General features: G+C 49.6%; 8 protein-coding genes across 8 annotated transcripts; 5 read left to right on the top strand and 3 right to left on the bottom strand.

The window, feature by feature from the left end:
- Positions 1–197: 197 nt before the first annotated feature.
- On the bottom strand, positions 198–1,475 carry SEPMUDRAFT_151292 (UPF0041-domain-containing protein). Its single transcript, XM_016906723.1, has 3 exons — positions 1,096–1,475; positions 911–983; positions 198–830 (listed from the first exon to the last, which is right to left on the bottom strand). Exons 1-3 carry the CDS (start codon positions 1,166–1,168, stop codon positions 506–508), a joined length of 471 nt encoding a protein of 156 aa, XP_016758434.1. The 5' UTR covers positions 1,169–1,475; the 3' UTR covers positions 198–505.
- Positions 1,476–1,985: 510 nt separating this feature from the next.
- SEPMUDRAFT_158435 (HET-domain-containing protein) lies at positions 1,986–3,803 on the top strand (the record flags this gene model as incomplete). The annotated part of the gene is made up of 3 exons (XM_016907792.1): positions 1,986–3,365; positions 3,702–3,769; positions 3,800–3,803. 3 exons carry the CDS (start codon positions 1,986–1,988, stop codon positions 3,801–3,803), a joined length of 1,452 nt encoding a protein of 483 aa, XP_016758433.1.
- Positions 3,804–5,512: 1,709 nt separating this feature from the next.
- SEPMUDRAFT_151291 (kinase-like protein) lies at positions 5,513–10,087 on the top strand. Its single transcript, XM_016906722.1, has 3 exons — positions 5,513–6,438; positions 6,504–9,147; positions 9,209–10,087. The coding sequence occupies exons 1-3, from the start codon at positions 6,289–6,291 to the stop codon at positions 9,382–9,384; spliced, it is 2,970 nt and encodes a 989-aa protein (XP_016758432.1). The 5' UTR covers positions 5,513–6,288; the 3' UTR covers positions 9,385–10,087.
- Positions 10,088–10,383: 296 nt separating this feature from the next.
- On the bottom strand, positions 10,384–11,618 carry SEPMUDRAFT_151290 (ARP2/3 actin-organizing complex subunit Sop2). The gene has a single exon (XM_016906721.1). The coding sequence runs from the start codon at positions 11,579–11,581 to the stop codon at positions 10,469–10,471; it is 1,113 nt and encodes a 370-aa protein (XP_016758431.1). The 5' UTR covers positions 11,582–11,618; the 3' UTR covers positions 10,384–10,468.
- A 226-nt stretch (positions 11,619–11,844) lies between these two features.
- On the top strand, positions 11,845–12,622 carry SEPMUDRAFT_50254 (RNA-binding domain-containing protein; the record flags this gene model as incomplete). Its single annotated transcript, XM_016909156.1, has 2 exons — positions 11,845–12,114; positions 12,185–12,622. 2 exons carry the CDS (start codon positions 11,845–11,847, stop codon positions 12,620–12,622), a joined length of 708 nt encoding a protein of 235 aa, XP_016758430.1.
- Positions 12,623–14,425: 1,803 nt separating this feature from the next.
- On the top strand, positions 14,426–14,905 carry SEPMUDRAFT_12689 (uncharacterized protein; the record flags this gene model as incomplete). The annotated part of the gene is made up of 1 exon (XM_016902109.1): positions 14,426–14,905. A coding segment is annotated over one exon (480 nt), but the record flags the coding sequence as incomplete, so codon positions are not given.
- Positions 14,906–17,204: 2,299 nt separating this feature from the next.
- Positions 17,205–18,852, top strand: SEPMUDRAFT_151288 (uncharacterized protein). Its single transcript, XM_016906720.1, has one exon. The coding sequence runs from the start codon at positions 17,711–17,713 to the stop codon at positions 18,683–18,685; it is 975 nt and encodes a 324-aa protein (XP_016758428.1). The 5' UTR covers positions 17,205–17,710; the 3' UTR covers positions 18,686–18,852.
- Positions 18,853–18,860: 8 nt separating this feature from the next.
- Positions 18,861–19,605, bottom strand: SEPMUDRAFT_151287 (uncharacterized protein). The gene has a single exon (XM_016906719.1). It carries the CDS (start codon positions 19,574–19,576, stop codon positions 18,953–18,955), a length of 624 nt encoding a protein of 207 aa, XP_016758427.1. The 5' UTR covers positions 19,577–19,605; the 3' UTR covers positions 18,861–18,952.
- Positions 19,606–24,935: the final 5,330 nt, after the last annotated feature.

Raw genomic sequence — 24,935 nt, 5'->3', positions numbered from 1 at the left:
GAAAGTGGCCAATAAGCTCCTGCCCCTCCGCCTTAAGGGGTCCCAGTATACCGTTGAGATGGAGGAAGGGAAAACGTTGGCGATCCTTGGTTATGAGCTTGTCGCAGTCCAGAGTAACATTTTCACCACCTCGTGTTGGTACGGGTTCAAGGCAAAGAGGCGCCGGGCAACCGTCGTTTGGGAGTCGGGCAGGTGCTGACAAGTCTGACGACGGGGCCAGATCTTCACATTATCATCTTCCAGGTCCCAATCAAGGACTAGGGGCTTGCAACGCTGATTACGATGTAGATGCCACTATACAGGTACACAAGCAGGTATAGGTAGTTGGTCTCTTCCCCACGGGGCCCGTAGGTGAGACGCACAAAGCCCAGCGAGCCACACATGCAGTCGCAGCCCGCAATGGGACCCATCTCTGTGCTCCCTCTGGCAGTCGAGTGCCCGCAAAAGCCCGGACCTCGATCTGGACCACTAATCTCTCCTGTTCAGCAAGATTCTCACTCCACCTTTACCTACTGATCTTCTCCTTTGCCTGCTCCGCCAGCCCTTGCACCTTACCACCCGCCTGTCCCAACTTCTCCTGCGCTTGTCCAACAAGTCCCTCAATCTTTCCCTCTGCAGTCTTCAGACCCTCCTTAGCTTTTGCTTCCATCGACTTGTCTCTGCCACCCATATACCACCAATTGATGAAACGATATCCTTGGACAGATTGTGCGCTGAAGTTGACAAGGTGGCATCCGAAAAGGAGGTAGTTCTTCGGTGTGACGGCCATGGAGTAGCGCATGAAGACTGCAGAGTAGCCGACAAGAGCGGTAGTCATGGGCCCGGAGATACTGTAGACAGATGGAAGGGTCAGAACGGGCGGAGGGAGGGAGAAGAAGAAGAAGAAATGGAAGGATGGGAGAGAACGAACACTTCGGGGTCTTTTTGTGTGTCCATCACTGCTGCGATGGGGATTCCGAAGTTACTGGCGGGACCCCAAAAGTCTGCGCGGCATGATCAGTACACCTCCCATCACCTACTCCTGCCAATGGTGGACACGCGATCGACATGGGCGACCTGACGTGTCATTCTAGGTTGTAGCTGTCGGGAACGTACGTGTTGAGCAGAGATAGTCTGTTGTCGGATTACTCCGGATTTTGGCGTTGAGCGCCTTGATCATGGCCGCCATGGCTGCTGTCGTACTTGCTCGGGAGGGTTGGAAGACGGGGCGGCGAGGTGCCTAGGAATATGTTGGAGGTATTCTGATGCTCCGAGGTGCGGTGGAGTCTTCAATGGCCGATACAGCAGACTAGTTCGTGCTCGAAGTATGGATGCTCAGAATGCTCAAGATGCTGTTCTCGTGTGCAACGCGGTCCACCTGTTCCGATCCCCGCTGCCGTTCCGCCGGTGGATGCTTGTCCGATGGGGTCCATGCGTTCTTTCACTTCACGTCTCAACTAACTTCCCTTCTTCTCTTCTCCTCTCCTCCTCTTCTTCACTTCACCTGTACCCGCATTCAGTTCGCCTTCATTGGCATCACGAGTATTATCACGTCAAGCAACTTCGAAGTCATGCTCCCGCGCAGCTCCAAGCCCTGTCAGCAGCTAGCGGACTGTAGTCATCACATCTCGGCCACAGCAGCAGCTCTCAAGTGATAGACGCATGCCATCGAACCACCTCAACGCGAGAGCTATGCCTCTTCCCCAGCACCATCATCGTAAGCCTGCCTTGGCACTTGATCTGTTTGCGGTGGCCAGTGCCATCAGCACTGGGACCATGATGCGATGGCGGCCTCGCTGGTCCTGGTCGCGAAGAACACCGACTTGGCAGTAAGCAATGGCTGCTGTGGAACATTGATCTGATCACTCTGGAGAGTTGTAGTTGCCTGCTTGAAAGCCAATATAATTGCCACGCGATTCATCCCCAAATCATGTCGAACCTGTCTGTTCATACTTTCTCACTGAGCCCGCCAGCTCGCCATAGTAGCGTCGTTTTGCCAAGACAAGATGCGGCTGATTGATACCAGAACGCTCGAGTTTGCCGTCTACAATGGCGCAGCTATACCACCATATGCTGTACTCTCCCATCGCTGGAACCGAGACGAGGTGACCTTTGCAGATTATGCTGACGTCGCAGCGCAAAATGGAAATCGTTTCCGCAAGATTCGTCATCTCTGCAGCCGAGCTCTCGCAGACGACCTCAATTTCGCATGGATCGACACTTGTTGTATAGACAAGACTAACAGCGTGGAGCTCTCCGAGGCCATCAACTCGATGTTTACATGGTACATGGACTCGGCTATCTGCTACGTCTTCTTAGCAGACTACCATGGTCCTCAAGGCTTGGGACAATGCGAGTGGTTCACTAGAGGCTGGACACTGCAGGAACTGGTAGCGCCTGATCAGGTCCACTTCTATGATGACCGAATGGCCTACCTGGGGTCTCGTGACACGTTACAGCCAGAGATTCACGTGATTACAGGCATTGCATCGGAGTATATGGGCTCCACCAATGACTACTCGGAGAAAAGTCCCAATGTGAGGAAGGCAAGTGTGGCCCGTAGAATGAGTTGGGCTTCCTCTAGAGTGACCGAGAGAGCCGAGGATGTGGCATACTGTTTGCTCGGGATCTTTGACATCAATATCCCCATGATGTATGGCGAAGGTGGTGTCAACGCATTCTCAAGGCTCCAACGAGCGATTATCGCACAGTCCGACGACGAGAGTCTGTTCGCCTGGGCCTCTGAGTCGGACGGAGTGCGTGGTATGTTCGCTCGCCATCCACGCGAATTTCAGAACTCGAAAGATATCATACCGCGCCCTTTCCTACTGCGAAGACCGCCAGTCATCATGACAAACCAAGGCCTGGAGGTTCACCGTCTCCCCCGGTCGCTTCTCAGGCGAATCATCGTTCCAGGAGCCGAAGGTTCAGCTGATGAGGATCCCATTCTCACCCTACAATGCGTGGAGAATCGACCAGGCCAGGCTCTCCGCAGACTAGCGATTCGTCTCGTCAAAACTCGGGAGGGGATTTGGGCACGAACGGCGACATCTCGCCTGGAATCACAGGACATTGAAGACGGATTTGTCGATGCAGTATATCCTGGTGGCTGGGTCAAAACATATATTGCAGCCAAGTACAGCCCCACTGAGGCGGTTGACCTGATTCCACATGTCTCCGTCCGTGGAGTGGTCGCACAAGCAGTCGACACGGGCTATGACGCTGTGGAGCCTTGCCGCTTTCTCGTGGAGCTATCGCGACCAGGGGCACTTGATCGGACCGCAAGAAGCGATGCAATCGTGCTTGCTGTTGATGATTGGATGGAAGTGGACTGGCCTCAGCTATCTCTACTTATGGATCACATTCCTCGCAACGACGATGCCCGGGTATGTAATGGACAAGCTTCCCGCCTGGTGGTTTCCCCGGAGGGCTGTGTGGGGCACACCCTTCTTGAGTGTGTTCCATGACGCGTCGCGCTGGACGGTCATGTTGGGAGTGGGATTGGCAACGGTGTACGAGATGAGGATCCGAGGGTTGTTTGCACGCTGAGAAGATGTTGCATCGAGATGACTGGGAAAAACATGATGGGTTTTCCTATGACCTATCTATGTATTCTTGTAAAAGTTTCTACATTCATTGGATTTAATTCATCTTCATTCGTGTCGCATCCCTATAGCCCCACGTCGGTGCAACGTTGACTTGACTTGTGTACGTAGTAGCAGGTTTGTACCTCCTACCATGAAGAATGTATCCCAGCCCAGCTCAGATCAGATCAGATCAGAGTCCCTCTGTACGTAGGTATATATGTATATACCTACAGGTAAGATAGGTAGGTAGGTAGTAAGAAGAGATCCATTACCCGTCACATCAGAAGCTAGAAGTACTGAACTACCTTACCTACATAAGGTACCTACCTCTTGTACATATATAGTACGTACCTTAGGTATATATACCTCTATAGTACATGTACCCAAGAGCCAGATAAGGCAAGAATAAGATAAGATAAAAAGATAGGTACCAAGATAACAAACAGAAACCAACCACGCCAAGTATGTACCTACTAAGGTACAGTACCTAGTAGAAGTTCCGGATGGATAGATTGCCTTATTGGTTACTAGTAGGTAGGTAGGTACATATAAGGTAGGGACGGGATACAGATGTGTAGATCCGTCTAGGTATATAGATTACCTGCTTGACTTGACCTGACTTGACCTCCTACCTTCGACTACGTCTTGCCCTTGGCGCATACCTAGGCGTAGGGTGCATTGCAAAGAAGCGGCTTTGGGGACCTGGGCGTGGTTGGCAAGAGGCGTTATTATCGTCATTGTCATTATCATCATCGTCATGTGCGATGAAGTTGACGATAATCATTATGCATGCCCGGCTACCTGATCCTAGTACAGAAGATCAATGCAGCGCCTATCGTTGGAAATTGGAAGAGGGGGAGGGGGAGGGGGGAGAGAGGGGTTTTGTAGACAGAACTGAAAAGGTACATGTAGGTTACGACTACCGTAGTCGGCTAGTGCTTCCCAGACTCCTTATCAAGTATACGTCTTTTAGGGGAGAGAGTTGAAACTCGAGAGTTGTTGTCGTTGATAAAGAGACGGCGGGAAGTTTCCCCGTCAAGAGTCAAACGTCCCTCGGTGACCGGGTTGGCGCCTCCTTCCTTCAGGGTCCACTTGGCAACGTGACTCATCGTCGTCGTGTGGAGGATGCATGCACGACAGGGTCGACGTGGAGGTTTCGTGTTCCCGTCGGTGAGGAAAGAGGAAAATGAGATGGATTGGACGTGGCCTCCCTCTGTCGCCACTTTCCGGCGAGACGTCTGTTGAACTACGGTCGATCAAATCATACCTACCTGTACCTGGTATGACACCTTAGTGGAAATGACGCGAGTCCGGCGCGTGATCGTAGTCTCGAGGGCACGGGACAGACGTGACCATTGACCACTGACCACTGAACACCGCCACTGACCACCTCACTGCTGATTACCTGTAGGAGGTAGCCGTTTCTAGAGAATTGTCGCATGTCGACATTACCTACAGCCAAGCTACAGTGTATACGGGCCGTACATGGAGGCGAAGCGAAGGGGTGCATGTCTGCCTCGCAACATGGCCTGTCCAGTACATGTACCTCCTATATAGTACACTCGATGATCAACTGGGCAACGTACCTAACGTACCTTAAGGTATTGTAGTATCACCGTATATACACGGTGATTAGGTAGAAGAGAATAAATGATAATGATAAGAAGAGAGGAGGTCTAGAAGGGTCAAGGCGTCCCGACGGGAGGGCGATAGAGGAGGCCGCTGCTCTTATCGCGACGACGCTAGCTGTATCCGTCCAGCTATCCTAGTTACAACAGCAAGAGCAACCAGCAGCCTACCTCCTACTCCTACCGCCTACCTACCCTACCTGCCCTACCACAGCTGCGGCGGTGGGCCGGCCATCTCGACATCACCTGCACACACACATACACACCCGACATCACTGCACTCCTACTCACCTCCGCCTCCGCTCTCCGCCTCCGCCCTCCACCGCCCTCTCCCTCTAGGTCCCTCTCACTCTCCCCCTCCGCCTTCCCTCATCACTACCACCACTAGCACCACCACCATCCATCACTCGCTTCACTCTACTTCACTCTACTACAGTACCTGACCTACTTACTCCCTTCCCACACACTCACACCCGTCCGCCTGCCTACGATCGTCTCGCTCCGCTTCCGCTTCTTCACTTCTTCTACCCTTTTGCCACAACCACCAATCACACCACACACCTTGTCTTGCTCTCTTTCGTCCTCCATTGTATTAATTGCTTGCTTGCTACCTTACCTAGCTTGCGTGCTTGCTTGCGTGCTTGCCTGTCTACCGCCACCGCCATCGCCATCGGTCACGGGTCCCATCACCAGTCATCATCACAACATCCCGTCACGAGCTTCGAGTCACCTCAACTCCAATCCACGACACTGCGCCGCCAGACATCTCGCCCTCCGCTCCATAACAACATCTGCTGTCTGCACACACACACACACACGCCGCCGCCACCCGCCTGCTGTCACGAGCGCCCCGTCCCTCCACTCGAGCCGCGACTCTCCCTCCTCGTCCCTCTACGCGCGCGCGAAACCCCCGCTCATGTTAGCTGCTCTCTGCACTGACTAACTCCCCAGCAACCGACATCGCACGCCGACCTGCTTCCTCTCTGATGCGTCGTATCATCCGGCGCATCTCTCACTACCATCTATAACTGTGCCTGGGGGAACCAAGAGGAGGTACCGACGAGACTGTGTGACCGAGCAGTTACTCCGCCATCATGGCGGCAAGGATGCCGGCCGGAGCTTCTTCATCCAAGAAGCCCGAGCCACCAACAGAGATCCAGCCTGATGAAATCATAGGCGAGTTCAAGAGGGGCAAGGAGATTGGCAAGGGCAGCTTCGCCACGGTCTATCTCGCCCAGCATAGGGTGAGCATTTCCTCCTCCTGCAACCTAGTGAGCATCGGCGTGGACACCTACTGACTGCTGTACAGAAGAGAAAGTCGTATGCCGCTGTCAAGGCCGTCCAGATGACCAAGCTGTCTAAGAAACTGCGCGAGAATCTGACGACCGAGATTGAGATCCTCAAAGGCCTCAAGCACCCGCATATTGTTCAACTATTCGTCTGTGATGAAACTTCCTCCTTCATTTACCTCGTCATGGAGTACTGCCAGCTTGCCGATCTGTCCCAATTCATGAAGAAGCGCTACCAGCTCCCCACCCTCCCCGAGACGGCAGACATTTTCAGAAGGTACCCCAATCCCGACGTCGGTGGTCTGCATGAGGTCCTAGCACACCATTTCCTCAAGCAGATTGTCAGCGCCTTGCAATACCTGCGCTCCTACAACCTCATCCATCGCGATATCAAGCCACAGAACCTACTACTCAACCCTGCCCCCACATACATGTCCAGGCTCAGGCCCGAGGATGTGCCGCTCACCACCAGCGAGTACTCACTGACTCCAGCTGTCGGCCTCGCCTCGTTGCCTATGCTCAAGATTGCCGATTTTGGATTCGCTCGCCATTTGGCTAAAACGTCAATGGCAGAGACCCTCTGCGGCTCGCCTCTCTACATGGCTCCGGAGATTCTACGCTATGAAAAGTATGATGCACGCGCTGATCTGTGGTCAACTGGCACCGTCCTGCACGAAATGATTGTAGGTAGGCCGCCATTCCGGGCTCAGAACCATGTGGACCTGTTGCGCAAGATCGAGACTGCACAGGACAAGATCAATTTCGACCAGTCGCTCGTCATCAGCCGCGCCATGAAAACACTGATCCGCAAGCTGCTGAAGAAGGGCCCGATCGAACGTATGACGTACGAGATGCTGTTCGAAGACCCATTGATCGTTGACGAAATTCCGGGTCTCCATCCGGAAGATAAGGTCCGAGAACAGGGTACTTTGGCTGCAGATGTTCAGGTGTCAGAGCTCAGTAAGAAGATGGCGTGGGCCATGGAGTCGGATGCATCTCCACGATCCAAGCCTGCATTGGGACTGCAGAAGAAGCTGTCAGAGGACGAAGTGCGGCGTGGTACGAGCCGCAAGGCATCAGAGGAAGCTATGCAGCAGCGTCGATCGATCGACATGGAACGCCGCAAGTCCTCGGTGGGAAGTTCTAACCCTCCTGAAGCCGCTGGGCTGAAGCGTCAGCCCAGTCAACGCGAGCAGCAACACCGTCGACCCAGCGTCGTGGGCCATATCACTGCTCCGGGGCGCCAGGAACTTCACCAGCAGCAGCAGCAACAGCCTCAGCAGCCTTCCATTCAACCTGCAACCATTGCGCGTAGAGCGAGCCGCTCATCGCCCCTTTCTGGGCCTCCTCTTGTCCGCGAGCCTACTTTAGAGGCCGACCGAGACGATCGTGGTACTCGAGAAGCGAAAGAACGGACCGCTCATGAAATCGCATTCGAGAGAGATTGGGTCAAGGTGGAGAAGCGTGCAGTGGAAGTCAATGCTTTCGCCGATGAGATTGATGCTTTGCAGGGCTTACCGACTCACCAAGGCGCCTTGGTTCGACGCGCGACCACGCAAGGCCAGCCCACCTCGATTACCGGTGCCACAGCGGCAGCTTCACGAGCCGTACAGGTCATATCGGGCCGTGCGCCGCATCAGCGCGGCTCATCGTTTGAAAGGCGCACATATGCGTCCCCACACTCTCCTGGCAACATGCTCACCAAAGCGTTGAATGCTGCCAATGCACGCCTGTTTGGCCCTGGAAACTCGCCTCCTTACGGAGGACCGTCTCCACCGCTCGGCTACGGCGCGTTTCCCGCATACCCAACTCCATCTGCAGCTCTGGCTTTTACTGATGTAACGGAGGTGAAGCTGATGGATGAGGACTCCAAGCTGGTTCGCACATTGGAGGATGCAGCTCATCGCAGCGACGTCATCTTTGGCTTTGCTGAAGTCAAATATAAACAGTTGCAGCCTGCACCGCCCTCGTCTCAGGATGGTTTTGGTATTCAGCAACTTCGCGCTCGAGAAGATGCGAGCGACGAGGACCCTGAGGACAAGGAGTTGTCCGACATTGCCGTCGTGGGCGTCGCCGAGGAGGCACTGGTGTTGTATGTCAAGGCCCTCGCCGTCCTCACAAAGACTATCGATCTCGCTGGTATATGGTGGAATAAGCAAAAGGAGCATGGTGGAGGCACATCATCTGATGGTGTCTCGGCTCCACAGGGAAGCACGGGAGGTAAAGTCTTGGGTGTGGTAAAGTGGTGCCGCAATCGCTTCAACGAGTGTCTGGAAAAGTCGGAGATTGCGGGACGTCTTCTGCAGCATGCCCAGCGACAACTGCCTGAGCATCACAGCAGTCATCCCAACAATCACAGCGTCCACTCGGGCACAGACGTAGCAACTTCGGCCGATCACATCCGTATAACGAGCGGTGTCACTGCCGAGCGGCTGATGTTCGATCGTGCTGTAGACATGAGTCGCGCCGCTGCGGTGGATGAGCTGACTGGCCATGATTTGGGTGACTGCGAGATACGGTACAAGACTGCGATTCAGCTACTCGAGGCGGTTCTGGAACGAGATGATCAGCCTCTGATGCGCAAGCCAAGCCAGAAGAAGGATGTTTCCGCCGAAGAAGTCATCAACGGCATGGAGACGGAGGACTGGCAGACGGTTGTTAGAAGTGAGTCCACCCCCATTTGCATGCTGTAGTACTTGATGAAAACTAACACGAATTCTTCCAGTCATCGATCACTCTCGGACCCGCCTCCTTGCTGTCCGCAAGAAGATTCACGTCAACCAGCATGCCAACACACTCAAACGCGCTCCAAGCAGCGGTGGATCGACACCCAAGCCCACGAGTCTTCCTTCGCCGAGTCTGGTAGCACACGCTACTTTTGGCAGTGCGTCTCCACGATGATGTTTGCCGTGAGCATCAATACACGATGCATACAACCATGCACGCGCACTTTCGGCGCACATTCACACCAACTGTTTTCGACTAGCAAGGCCGCTTTTGACGCCAATTTCGGTTTACGTTTTTCCGCGAGATATCGACGATGAATCAGAGCCACGTCCGGTCACACAACGAGAGTCTACGAGGGGGAAGGCGCTTTATTGTAAAGGATTGCTTTTGTTCCGATACTGAACACAACTGGGATTATGGGCAAGGATAAATTGACGAAAACACAACCAGATTGCACACGGAGTTTCTGTTTTGGGGGACGGGTGTTTGCCCGAGGGTGTTACACCGGAGTGGACAGGGAGTGGTCAATGCTGCTGCTGCTGCTGCTGCCACTGGGCGTTATACTGTGGATGGATGGATGGATAAGCATTGAGATATGATACCACGACTGCAATGGCCGGGCTGAGCTGAGCTGAGCTGATGAAGATGAAGCGCGCCAGAGCCGAAGCCTATAGGTCGCACCTTTACCTGCATGTTTACTACTACTACTACTACTGAGCGCACTGTCCGCGCGTATAGGCTATGGATGGATGACTGAATGGAATACGCTTTCTCCTCTTCTGCTCTTTGGTGGAAAAACAACGAGAGAAATGAGGTTTTTTGATAGCTAGCTAAGCTCTAGACTACAATAACTGCAAATACTCGGTTACTATACACTGCACTTGAATTCTATTATATAAGATACGTATAGATATGTATATATGTCTAATAATGAGTTAGGTATTCCGAATTAGCTAGGTGAGTGATGAGTCGGCAATCGAACTACCTGTAGACACCGGGATTCGATCGATAGTGGAATAATTGGACCTTTGGACCGATCGGATTGGATTGGATTGGATTAGATTTGGGCCGGCTATTCATTGACACACACACGTGCACATATACACAGGCAGGCAGGCAGGCAGGGAGAGAAAGAGAGAAAGAGAGAGTGACTGAAAGAGGAATGATAATTGCTCGTCATTTTCGAGTTGGAGCTACACACCTATTCTAGCCACATGACACGGGAATCTCATCATGGACCGTACGGAGTCAATTTGAATCACAACTTCCAAATCACCACCCTTCCATCCACGCCTGCAGAACTAATCTGGCTGACCGATCCCGTACTGCCTCCCCCATTATAAGCACGAATCTTGTTGATAGTGTTCTGATGCACCGTCCTCAGTTTCGTATCGTCCACTGAACCTCCGCCTCTGCCCTTCAAATCCATCGATCGGAACATGTTCAATGCACTTTCCTCTCTCACGACGCCCTGGCCAGGCCCCGCGCCAGCTTTCTCCAGCGAACCAGTGAGCTGCCAGCCTGAAACCGATCCGCCGAATTTGTAGACTTCACAGTCATAGCCAGCGCACACAATCTCCGATTCAGAGATCCAGAGGAGGTCTGCGAAGGGGAGGAGTTGAGTGTTGATGGAGATCACAGCTGATGGTGGTTGTTCGGGCGCAGAAGGGTACACCACTGTGATGCTGCTGTCATGTGCGGTGAAAGCCAGCGCATCGCCCGAAGGAGAGAAAGCTACACTGTGAACCCATCCTGCCGTCGAGTTGAGGTATTCTCCGCAGACGGTATTGAAGGGTAGACGTTCGCCCCAGACACTAGCTTCCGGACGCTGATCCGTCCCTTTAATGAAAGAGGAGAAAACCCGTGCATGGCCATCTGTGGATCCCGCCGCGAGGAGGACGGAGTTGGGGTGCCATGCTACTGAGGTAACGGTAGAGCGTAGTGGCTTCTTCAAGTGCTTGGATACCCACCAGTCATTCTCTTCTTCGAAGTAGCAGACTGCGATGATCCGAGCTCCACTTCCCACGGCAAACTTGGACTCGTTGGGAGACCATCGCACGCACGTTGCAGCTCGGTTGATTCTCAGCAGTACCAAAGTCGGCTTCCAGCCTCCTTGTGGGGAGGGCTCCCAGACGTATGCATTTCGGTCTTGAGAGCAGGTGACAATCCTACCGGAAGAGGGAGCGATGTCGACGCCAGTGACTGTTTTGTCGTGACCGCGAAGTTCGTCCTGGAGAGTGAACTTGTTAGAGGAGGTGGAGTAGAGCTCGACATTGGAGTCCCGCGTGACGGCGAGAGTGCTGCGGTCGGCGGAGAAGGAGTGGTCGGCAATGGGCGCGTGGAAGAGGTGGTGCACTTGGGGAGAAGCCATTATCGCATAGACAGGAGGGGGGGACTCTCTACTGTCGATGTTGTTGTTGTTGGTGGTGAGGAAGAAGATCTGCCTGGAGGAGGTGACGACGGTGAAGTGGGACTTGACGGTCTGACATGCATCGGCTTATCGGCAAGTGGAGACGTCGATCAACGAGGTACCTGGAGCCTGGAGGTACCTCCACTTCACTTTTCGAGATTCATCAACCACATCAACACCTCACAATACCACAACTCCCGTCTCCAGTCACAGCCGCTGACAACATGGCGACGACCGTGACCACCACAGATGCCACGACAGCGATTCCTCCCAGCCAGTCCCTCTACCTGCAAAATCTTCCCGAAAAGCTTCAGAAACACGACCTGAAGCGAAACCTCTACATGCTTTTCTCAACCTATGGCCCCGTTCTCGACGTCACAGCCGTGAAGACCTCGAAGATGCGAGGTCAAGCGCACGTTCTGTTTCGAGACGCCAATACCGCTACCCAGGCGATGCGACACACACAAGGAATGGATTTCTTCGGGAGAGAATTGGTGAGTTTCTTCGTGTTGCTTCAGAGCGAATGTGAGACCAAAAAGAAGCTGCTGCTGATAGAAAATCTAGAAAGTAACCTACGCCAAAACTCGCTCTCAGACCCTTGCGAAACTCACAGGCACATTCCACGACGAACAACAAACTGCAAAGGATGCTGCTACTGCAAAGACATCAGCAACGGGGGCACCTTCTTCCCTGCCTGCTCCCCCCGGCGGCCTGCCTGCTCCTCCTGGCGGCCTGCCTGCTCCTCCCGGCGGCCTACCTGCTCCTCCCGGCGGCCTGCCTCCTCCACCTGGCTTGCCCCAAAAGGTCAACGGAGAAGCGATGCCCAAACCGCCAGGACTGGCAGTCACAAAGGATGGGGCGGAGAATGCGCCCAGTCCCGCTGTGTCGATTGGGCAAAAGAGGCAGAGAGATGAGAGTGAGGACGAAGCAGAGGGAGGAGACGACGCACCGATGGAGGAGGATAGTGACGGAGGAGATATGGATATGAGTGACAGTGACTGAAAGAATTGCTTGGCAAAATGATGCAGTGATATTGATCCGGGTCAGACTCAGGCGAAACTGAGCGGATTCGTGGATCGAGACGATCCGGGCGCTGGCCTACGTACAGGCCTCGGGCTGGCCGCGCTATACTGAATTGCTGGACTCGAGACACCGTAAAGAACACGGGAAGTACACCGAGTTGTAGGTATTACTCGAATACCTCGCCTGACGTCGTACCAAGTCTGACATTCTGACAAGCGTCTCTTAAGGAACGAGCCTCAGTACGCTTGAGCTGGTTTCTATCCTAGCGTACCCGTAAAGTGCACTATCTCACATTGAAGATGTAGCCTAAAATGATGAGAACTGAGGGATCTATCTTGGCAGCGTGAAGGATTTCCGCAGAGGAGACCCATTCCAGCAATCATGGCTGCGATGAGTGCCCTAGTCACCTATTCTCAAGAATCACCAAGGCTCAAAAATTCAGTGACAGGCAGCCGCCGCACACTGCCTTTGTTCGTGAGTGCTTGGTAGCTAGCGCATTGCGGATAGCATCGCTACTGCACGGAGTTTGCGGTCAGCAGTTGTTCTCTGTCCTCGCCGCAGCGCTTATTACTTTGTTCAAAGTCTACCTCGATTGTCACGGTCCCCGCGTGGAGATGTCAGAGCAGCCGGTCATGACCTGATCCGCCAACCCGAGCTCGCTTACAGGGAAGAAAGATGCTTTGCGAAGTCTGATGCTTTTTGCCTAACGGTCACTCCACTCCAAGCTCCAAATTTTCTCACTCTGGCAACTTGAAAATGCCTAACTCTACCAATCTGCCCAGCATTGGAGAGAGAGATCTTCAGCGAAAGACGCGCGTTGTCTGCAGATATGGCTGACGGTGAGGAGCGTGTGCACTTTGTTGGTCGCAGCGGATGGTGTCTGGCTTCGACGTTGCGGCGCAATAGACATTTGTTGATATGCCTGCTGGTATGAATGACACTACCTTCTCCTCCTGCGAGCGAAGGCGGTGCTCACACTATGTACCAGCTGTTCGCCTTCATCGCTCCCAAATTACAATTCGATCTTGTGGCTTACAGTCTCTGACCTAGACTCGTGGCTTTCAGTATCCGGGACTGACAACTGATTACATAAGGTGATATATCTGCTGTAGTAGAACTGTACTGGGGTGGGAAAGAGAAAACCTGAAAACCTAAAATAATAGACATGTGCCCCGCATGCGGGATCGGGCCGGGTTGAACGGACGCGCCTTCCCGCGCTAAAGAGTTCGCGTGTTTGTCATGTTGATGAAATGAAAGTGAGGTGATGGTTGTGAACACCTTCACCTTCAACAATCTGATCATCACTCTACCTCCTCTCAGCACCACCTCGCCTGCCTGTACCACTCTCCGATTTTCCAGTGCGACTCACCAACGACCACGCACGCTTCTACTTCTCCTTCATCTTCAACGCAATCGCCCGCACTGGCCGCAACCACCCCTTAGGCTTTAGCTCGGAGATCACACACACCTTCCATATTCTCGCCTCCACGACAAAAACAGCACACTCCATGACACGCCGCGCCGCCTAAGCAGCCCACCATCGGAGAGACGGCGACCATGTCTGGCAACGAGAGCTACGACGCCTCCGAGGGCGGCGCACGAAAGCGGATTAAGACGTCGAAGACGGGCAGCCGTGCCGTGAGCCATGGACCTGCCAGTCCTATTGTCATCCCCTCCGACACGCCTCTCAAACCAGCGTCGGGCCCAAGCAATTGCGGAGTGCCGATACCCAAGATTGAGCAGACACAGCAGCAGCAGCAGCAGCGCGGCGGCCATGTACACGATGAACACTGCCACCACGAGCAGTCCCTGCGCGCGCTGCACACCGACATGGACGCCATGCGGCATCTCATTACATGCAAGATGTGTTATCGCTTCCTGTACGAGCCCTACGGGCTGAGCTGCGGCCACACATATTGCTACAGCTGTCTAGCGCAATGGATGTGCAACTCCAAGACGTGTCCCGACTGCCGCGCCAAGGTCAAGGAGCAGCCCACGCCGACGTTCCTGGTTCGAGAAATGGTGAGAGTGTTCGTGGCGAAGGACGAGCTACTACCGGACGGAGAGACGAAAGAAGAGCATGCGAAGATGGCAAAGGAGGAAGCTGAACTGGTCGCAAAAGATAGAGCGAACGAGGATGTCGCATTGGGAGGTCTATTCCGGGGACGCTTCCGCAAAGGAAGCAGATTTCACCCTGTAAATGCTTTTCGCGATGAAAGTGATAACGTTTGGAGATGTCCCGCTTGCATGAACGAGGTCGAGGATGGAAGATGTGGGCAGTGCAATCTGCGAGTCCACACGGATGGGCAGGACGACGAATCCGAAGATACGGACACTGACGATCTTTCCAGCGAGCTCGATGGCTCACTTGAGGATATGGATCACGATGGTGATGTCGACCTTGGGTTGGACGGGAGCAACTTTGGGGCCGACGGCTTCGGGGATTACCGTCTCACGTTCAATGAGGCTGGCGACGACCTCAGCATTGAGATACCTGATTACTACGAGTCCGAAGACTCTGGAGACGACTTGAGTGGCTTTGTCGATGACGATGTGCACTACGAAGACGATGCCACTATCGACGGATCTGAGGACGAGGCCCAAACAACACCGGCACAGCCTTCGGCCTCACAGCAACGCCGCAGACAGAGAACTGCAGTGGTCGTTTCTGACTCGGGCTCGGACTCTGACAATGTCGAAGAGACTACAGATTCGCGACGTGTGGTTCCAACTCGTTGGCGCCCCGATGAAGCATCCTCAGGCGGCGCAAGCAGAGACTCCGAGGATTCAGCAGACGAAAGTGACGATGAGCCGATAGTGAGCAATACCCAACGAAACCGACGTCCGGCTGGCCGACAACGACCAATCGCGATTGACAGTGACGATGAGGAAGCTGAGGACAGGGATCAACAGCCACCTGATGATGAACCGCAGGTGGACCTCTCCCGGTACCAAGCAGCCTTCTCGCCCTCAAGTGATCACACCAGCGCGTCTGACACTTCAAGCGACGCAGAGGGATACGCGCGAGTTCGTCAAATGAATGCCGCTGCTCGTTATGGTGCACCCGAGGACGAGGACGATGACGATGATGACGATGACGATGTACCAGCACCCAGCCGTCAAACAGCTGCACGCCACGCTTATGACCTTGACGGCGACGAGGAAGAAGAAGAACAAGAAGAAGCAGAGGAAGATGAAGGAGAAGAGGAAGAAGAGAACTGCTCTGAGGACCATGATGATGACGATAGCGAAGCAGGACACAGTATGACTAACGGGTGGGCTCCCAGCTCTTCATCTCCTGATCCCAAACGACCCTTTTTCGCTAACCTTTTCCTGCCAGATTCTACATCTGATCGATACGCATATACTCATCGCCTTCACACTCTTCAACCTCGACGCCACCGTCATCGCAGCCCACCACCCGATCACTCTCCTTATTATCCGCAAGGAAACCCTCGCGTGCAACCTACATACCGCACGAGCCGCATCCCAGCAGATGTAGTTGCTAGAGCAGCAGCTACAGCACGCGGGGCCACAGCCTTAGAGCCGAGACATCCCTTTCAGCTTTCGAGTACGCTAGCCCGGCTGAACGCTGAGCGAAGGCAACTTGACCATGGAGATGGCGCTGATTCCGAAGACGAGGCTGAAATTGCGCAGTATGTATCAGGCTCTAGGTCTAGTGGAAGCAGTAGGACTTTCGATGACGAGGATTCTGCCCATACTTCTCGGGCTGGACTGGATCGCCGGAGCCGGAGATGAGGACAGGGGGAAACTTGGAGTGAAGAAATGCTATCGATCATCCACTACCCTGAGTAGCTGAGTGGGCTAGTGAGAAGCTGCTGATCGAAGACTTCCGCTGCGTGAATACATCGGACTCTGTTGATAGACGAGACGAGACGAAACTCTTCTCCCTCAATCTGTCATTTCTTGGGGCAGATGAACAGCACGGCGCTCGCAAGCAGACTGTGCTGCCGCTCATGTACGTACTACAGCGATGAAATACGATTCCAGGACCCAGTCATTCCCTACTCACGAGAAATTCTCCCGCCACCTTGTCGCTTTCAGGCAATAGCAGATTCCACCACATGCATGAAAGAAAGGAATACACATTACCTATGCGGGCTTCCTTTATGCTTGCGACTCTCGGCAGTGCATGGAAATGGATACACAAAGGTCAGATATATAAAGCTGTACCTATAATGTAGATGCGTTCAGCGAATGTATGCTTTCCTCAGCATCGGACCCCGTATGTATGTTACCTAGGTATTTCTTAGGAGGTAAGGCTAAGTTGATTGTTCACGTCGAGACGCGCGAGATGTTGTCGGACCAAAATAGCAACGACCCAATCACAGCCAATCATGAGCAGTCCGTGCGCCCGTGCTGAAACCGAAACCCAATCTCACTCGACGACATGTCTCGCCTCCGACAACCACCCACCACCAGCGCTTACGACGACGGAACGACGACAATGCGCGAACATGCCGCCGTGTACGACCATCTTTTCCTCCAGAGGCATTGCTGCGAAATAAACGATTGGACGTCGAGAAGTCCCTGTGGCTACCGACGGCAGACGATGGCGTGCCTGGTGGGTAGGGCATCCTTTACGCGAAACGGCAGGCCTTCAACAACACGGCCATAGTCTCGGAGTGAGAGTCCGCATATCGTACGGCGGAGGAACCTTTTCGTCTGTCTGCACTTTCAACGTGTTGTCTGTCGCTCTTGCGCGAGGTGAGGTGTTGTTCTCTGATCCTCTTTGTCCGATTCCTTCACTTCTTTGCACAAAACCTTTGTTCGATATTGCTTTGCTGGTCAAGCTTCTTTTAACCCCTTCTTTGTACGAGCAGCGGCCTTTGAGCTGCATTTCTTGACATAATAGCAAGTCTGGTGTGCTGTGCACTCGCCATATTCCCGACTGGTTTTCCCACAGTCCTTGACGGCATACTCTCTCACATACCGCAATTGCAGGCAATTGCTCCCAATATTCACGACTCTCACGGCAACGAAAACGATCTCAAAATCTAGACTATTCATAAGAAAATCTTTCTCGCGCGCGCGAAACTTCCCGAAATGACTTTCTCGAGCTGCTTCGAGAAAAAAATGAACGAGCACATGCACGACGACGGCCAGCCTGAACGAGCTCCATCCGAGTTTGAGGACACGGATATGGCGATGAAGAAGAAAGGTCTTTCCTCACCACAATTTGACGACGACGAATTCAATGAGAAGAGACGAAGCCAGCCACCACGGTTCTCGACCATATTTGGAACCGGCTCTACTCCACCACCACCACCACCGCCACGCCAACACTTCCAAGAGTACTACCCCGAGGCGCGAAAGAAGTCTGGCGTCCACTTGTCCATGCCTGTGTTCATCTTCTTCGTGGCAATTCTCTTCTTCTCCTGGACCATCATCTTCGCCTACACCATCATCGGCCTTTACAATAATGCGCCAGCTCGTCTCTTCCCTTGGGCTGGCCAGGGCGCGGCGAGAATGGCAGCAGCTTGTGACTGCAACACAGTGCCGCCACAGACGCAGCCCAATGTCAATATTGCACCGAATTTCGTCGTCCCGCATCAAGCAAACTCTAGCCCGCAGATGATTACCATTACTGCTTCACCAATTACCGTCACGGCAACGCCCAGCACTGTCACTGCCACACCTAGCACCATCACCATCACGCCCAGTACCTCATCGACCACGACAAGCAGTAGCACCGCCTCCTCCTCCTCAACAAACAACCCCGCACCAGCCATCGCGTCCGAAATCGCCGCCATCCTGGGAAGTATCTCCAAAACCACATCTGAATCCATCGCCATCGTCACAGCCAGTGCGACAAGATCCACCGTCACATCCGTGAAGTTGATCACACAGGATGCTTCCGGAAACGTCATTTCTGCTACACCTGCTCCGACCGTGACATTGACTACAGTTGTGGATCCACCTGCTGCAAGTGGAAGTGGAGGTGGAAGTGGGGCTGGTACGAGTGCGGCAACGAAGACGACGATGGAGCCGATTGTCATTGTGCCGACGACTATTTCGTAATGCACGATACGATTAAGGGGTTTGTGAAAGATGGGAATGGAAGAGAGGCCATTGATCGGCGGACTACTGAAGACGGACCGATCGGGTAAGTGTGGACAGATGATTTGTGTGGAGATAAACAAAAGTAGGTAGGGATAGAACACTCCAATATGATGGATACCGATACACTTACGATGCACTCTTTCTATTTGCTTTCCTATGTTCGTTATCATCATCATCACATTCACATCCACGTTCCTCTTCACCTCTTCTTCTCCACCTGCACACCTACTTTCCCTCCTCCGGAGGCATGACCATCTCCTTCCCATTACTCTCCGTCACATCCAAGCCCACCAAGAACCTGCTCACCATATTATACCCAGCCACCGTAATCATCAACTCCATAACCTGCTGATCCGTAAATTTCCCCTTTAACCTCTCCACCAACTCCTCGTCCACATTCACATGTTTCGTACTCTGCTCCGTAAACCGCAACACATCTTGCTCGTCTTCACTCAACACCGCCCCCGAACCCGCATTATCACCACTACTACTACTATTCCCATCCACCGACTTCCCCTTCAACTCCAACAACGCCTTCAAAACCTCCCTCCTCCCACCGTCAGCCTTCAAATAAATTTTCGAATGCGCGGTCCACTCATACACAGCACCATTCAGCACAGCAATATAACAAATAGCCAATTCCGCCAAATGCAGAGGAAAAGACGATTGGGTTCGAATGGCTCCCATGAGAGAATTGTAGCCGTCTGCGATGGCGGGGTTGTGGAGGAGGGCGAGATCGAGAGGGATGAGAGGTCGAGGGGCGCGGCGGGCGGCTATGCGGGAGTAGATTTCTGAGGTGGAGGGTGGGGAGGTTGCGGGTGGAGTGGAGGGGGCGTAGGGGATGCGCATTTTGGAGGGGGAGAGGGTGTGGAAGGTTGTGGTTGTTGTTGTTTTGGTGGTTCTGGTGGTGGTTCTGTGGAAGAGGAGGAGGTTGTGAAGAGGTTTGGTCATGTGATGGCGAGTGGGTGCGGAGGATGTGATGGTGGTTACCTTGCGGTATATATACTGTACAGCTTCTCTCTCTTTCCCTCAGTAGGCGGGGGATATGGCAGAGCTCTCTCTTGCGTACCGAAGGTCGGCTTCGGAGCTCGGCAGTGAGGTCAGATATGTCAGCAGCGTTCCTTGCTGTACGAGTAAGACAATAACTTCTCTTGGTAAAGCTCTAGCTGCTCTACCCCTACCTGCCTGTACAGCACCTTACAATGCTGACAGGTACAGGTAGTTGTGGGATATCTTACACTCATCACGTGATGCGACAATCCCACCGCGTTGGATCCTGAGGATCGGATTGCGTTATCCGGCGGCCGCTAATGCAGGTTCCCGAGAATGATCCCTGCCTCAATTGTGGGAATACAGCTATTGGAACCACACACCACACTAGTGCCCAATTGAGAAGATTGATGGAATACCAATTAATAAGTGGATTAATTGAGGTCCGAGGTCTAACCTCTTAAGAAGAGAAAAGAGGGGGGTAGGTATCCCTAACTCTATATATATATACTAAGGAATTAGTAGCCCCTATTATCTTATATAACTTATATTATATAATACTAGGGTACCTATATCCTTCTGTCTAAACATACCTCCCTTAGCTTAATTATATAAGGAAAGCTGAAAAAACAGATATAGTAACCGTCTATCTTAATCTAATAATTAACTATATCTATATCCTTACCTATCTAAGCCCTAGGCTCGTCCGGAATAACTAGAATAACCCCTTTAGGAGGTTCTTTATAAAGCTATTAGCTCGTTGCTTAGTAGTCCTAATCTATTCTACGGTCAATCGTCCTACTATAGTTTCCTGCCTTACCTAGTGCTAATAGATATCTATATATCTTAAAGCCGTATTAAGAGAGCTATGCTTGTAATTAGCGATATCTACTATACGTTAGTTGTTATAGAAAACCTTGGTTCTATCCTTAATAGGTTCCTTATTTCCTAGAGGAAATACCTTATTAAATTCCGAGAAAAGTCGAGTCTACTAGTATCTATTACTAGCAATTAATAAGAGTGCTAATAACTCTACCTCTACGGTTGATTTAGTAACTGTCTTCTGCTTAGTTACTTGCTAATTAATAGCACTACTATATATTATTATTAAGAATCCCTATAAACTCTTCCTATCTAGGTTGTTACTAAATAAGGTATCTATATACAGTTCTATCTTAGGCTTTTCTCTATAGAAGTGTAGCTTTATATCCTTAGTACTATAGAGGTAGGCAATTAGGTAATTGGCAGCTTCTATATAAGCTTAGCTTAGATTCTTTAGAAATTAAGAAAGAGTAGTATATACCTTTGCTATATTAGGCCTTGCTAGAACAGCTGTATAACTAATTAAACTAACCTTTATCTAATATCCTTTAATAAAGTTAGGTCTAGTAGTATTACTAGTAGGTACTAGTATAAGTCTAGTAGGAAGTAGAGTATCCGGAAATCGAGCCCTCTTATAAATACTAAATTTAATGCTAATTTTCGTTAAGTAGGCAGTCTAGCTTAGAGTTAGGATATTAGGTAATTCCTCTACCTCTGTGCCTAGGAAGAAATTAGGGTCTTTCTAAGTAACCTTAAAGTTAGAAAGTAGGTACTAGTTAAACAAGATAGCTTAATCCTCCCTGTCCCTCTTATAAATTAACCTAATATTATCTATATAGAAAACTATAAGTAGACGAAGGTCTATATTTACTATTAGGCAGTTAATTCTAGGAACTAACTTAAAGCTATAGTCTTCTATTCTTATAACAAACAGGTTATACTATAAGCAAGGTAACTTAGCTAATCTATAGAGAGCCTTCTTAAGGATAAAGCAGGCATCTAGTCTAAATCTATACTCCTCTATTCCTTCTAGGATAGAACAGTATACTATATATAGGATAGTAGTATTTAGGAAGGTATTTACTATATCCTATTGCCTAGTTTTCAGATTCCTTATAAAGGCTAGGGCAGTAATAGCCCTAAATACCTTATAACTAAGTATAGTAGTATAGGTTTTATAGGTTAATAGCAATTAAAGATCCCTACGGATATAGAGCCTAGCTTTGTACCTAAGAATCTTACTAGTTAAGGGGTCTGTTTTGTAAGCAAATACCTAGACTAATAGTACCTTATAGCCTTTATAACTAAAGAATACCCTAAATGTCCTCTTACCTATAAGCTTTCTAGCTTTATTAAATGCCGCTTATCTGAATTGCTAATAATAGATATGCCTTTCTATCTCTCTCTAATTAGTAGGGGGTAATAGTAAACTAGTCACTTAGTAAGGATCCTTAAGAGTAGGTAGAGTATAGACTTAGAGGGACGTAGCAGCTATACAACTTAACTTATCTAGGTACTCTTCTAACCGTCTAGTTCTATAGTCGATCTATCGTCTATAGTTGTCTATACTATACTAATAAGTACTCTCTTCTACCTCCCTATCTAAGGCAGGGTACTAATAAGAGACCGAAAAAGCGGAGGGTAATAAAGAAGCGGGTATACCCGGTAAGGCCCCCGGGGCCTAACTAACTTAGTTAGTAGCTATATTGTCTTTATCTCTAGCGGGTGTTTCTAGTAGTATTAGGTATAATAGTTCCTGTTCTAGTATCTTACCTCCCTACTGTTTACTACCTCCCTAAGGTTAGATAGCAAAGACCGGAATATTGTTAGCTAGAAAGGGGTTATCTATACCCTTAAAGGTTAATGATTCCTTAAATATTAAAATAGAGTTAATTACAGTCTAGTAAATAGCAGTAGGAACTAGTTCTCCTAAGGTTTGTCTATTAATATCTAGAGGATTATACCTCTTATTATTCTTAAATACTATATCTCTTGTCCTGATTACCTTATTTAGGGGTAAAGGTATCTAAATCCAGAAAATATTAGTAGAGGTATACCTAATTAGGTAACTAATATAAGCTCTCTCCTCTATCTTGTCTCTTTTAGTAATATCTCTATAGAGAGCAAAGGCCTTATAACCAATCGGGTAGAGATAGCTAAGGAAGGGCTTCTTAGTTATAACTTTCTTAAATAGAGTTATCTAATTAAGCTTAGCAGTAGGGGTCCTATTAAGAAGGTATACTACTAAATCTATAAGCTATAGCTAAAGGTTCTTAGGCAAATAGCTATTAATCCTAAGAGTCCTAGATTTAGTAACAATCTCTCTTCTAGCAACCTTACTTGCTCTATTCTAAGTAGGGGTATTAGTAGTAGTAGGCAAAGTAGTAATACCTAACCTAGAGATAGCCTTTCTAGTATCCTTCCTAATAGTAGCCTCTATATTAGAGCGAACTAGAATAGTTTTAGTATTAAATAATACTTCTATTCTTTTGAAATATCCTCTAAACTTAGCAACTGCTTATAGCTTAGTTGCTATAGGTTTATTAATATAATAGCCCTCCTAGTTATAGTACTAGTAGCTATAAAACTTAAAGACTAATCTATTTAGTCTAGGGAGAGAAGGGGGTATATTAATTAGGTCCTATAAATAGATAGCTATCTTAGTATTCTCTACCTTAGGCAGTACCTCTCTATACTTGTCCTTCCTTCTCGAAATTACTACTTTAGCCTTAGCTAGTAAGCAGGTATTATAATTGACCCTGTTTAGAGTCTCTTTCTCTAACTTAATTACCTAGTAACCCTTAGATATAGGTTCTAAGTGCTTAATAGCCCTTATAGATAGGTAGCCTAGTAACTAATACTATTAATTAGCCGTTACTATCAAAGGTAGGAGTAGTTTGTAACTAGACTATATAGTAGCAGTAGTTTAAATTACCTCTTCTATTCTAGAAGGTAACGTTAAGGTAGGTAAGATTGACTTCCCCGTATTCTTAGAGTATAGGGTATATATAGACTTTACCTCCTTAATTCTAGTACTAATTCTAGGTAAACTAGTAGTTCTAGTAATACTTCTTAGTATAGGCAACCGTTCAATAATCTAGTAACTATATCTGTTACTATATTTAGGGGTAAGGTATGCCTAGAGCCTAGGCTCCTTATGTAATTAGCTAGTAATTAACCTATCTAGCCAGTTTCTAGTATTATAGTAAATACCCTTCTTATTAAGGATCTACAGTAAGACCAAACTTATAAAGAATCCCGGAATAAGCCTTGCCTTAAGAAGAGTAAGCTTCCTAGTAACTCTATTACCTATATTAAGATTAATAGTAGTATCTACAATTGCCTTAGATTAGTATCTCTTGTCCCTAGAGATTACTATATTAGAGGAGGTTAGTAACTCGGACTTAACGATCCTTGCCCTTATAGCCTCGTTAATAATATAAACATTAGTACTACTATCTAGAATTATAGCGTTGTAAAGGCGGGTATAGTAGCTAATTAAACTAATAGATACCTTAGGGGTTAAGGTCGATTCTAGGGTAGTAGTAGCAGTAGTGTCCTCGACCTCTGCGGCTATACCTAACTTGTTCTTAGTATCTTTGTCCCTCGACCCTTAACCTTAAGCGGTATTATAAGCTTAAATTGCTTTGTCTACTCTTTCCTTTAAGCCCTTGTCTTCTTTAAATCTCTTCTTAATCTTCCTCTTAGTATTATCTCTTAGCTTCTATACCTTAGGCCTCGGATACTCGGTATTAAGGTAATAGTATTCCTTCTATATATAGTTCCTACTATAGAGGCAGGGCTTTCTTAAAGAGGAGGATAATCGAGTTAAGGACGAAGATTCGGCTATAGTAGTAGATAAGATACTAGTAATAGTAGTTCTATACTTACTCTTGAATTTAGTATTACTATTATACTAAAAGTAGGACTACTAGGGCCGCTCTTAATTCTAAATAGAGAGATATTACCTCCCTATTATTTTGCTTATTAAGCAGCCTGCCTATCCTTATAGCTATATAGTCTCTATATATTAGAGCTATAGAAGACAACTATACCTAGGTAGATTTATTGTCTACTTACTTACTAACAGTATCTCTCTTTCTATACTAAACGAACCAAAGGTATATATAGTTATAAATAGACTTTCTATATAGTAGGTAAGAAAGGGTTTCTAACTCTTTCTTTAATAACTGAGTAGTAGTAAAGGTATTAGGTTTAGTATATTCTAAGAGAATCTTAAGTATCTGCCTAATTATCTTATAATTAATTACCCTATATTAAAGGTCTATAGAGAGAGACTAGTTAATAATTAATTCAATCTTCTAATACCCCCTTTGCTTAAGTTCCTATATATCCTTATTATACCTATACTTGAATTAAGCTAGACTAAGAGCTA

The sequence above is a fragment of the Sphaerulina musiva genome (genome assembly GCF_000320565.1).
Source record: "Sphaerulina musiva SO2202 unplaced genomic scaffold SEPMUscaffold_9, whole genome shotgun sequence".
NCBI lineage: Eukaryota > Fungi > Ascomycota > Dothideomycetes > Mycosphaerellales > Mycosphaerellaceae > Sphaerulina > Sphaerulina musiva.
Note: the sequence above shows the minus strand (reverse complement) of the source record. Positions and strands in the feature narration are given on the sequence as shown.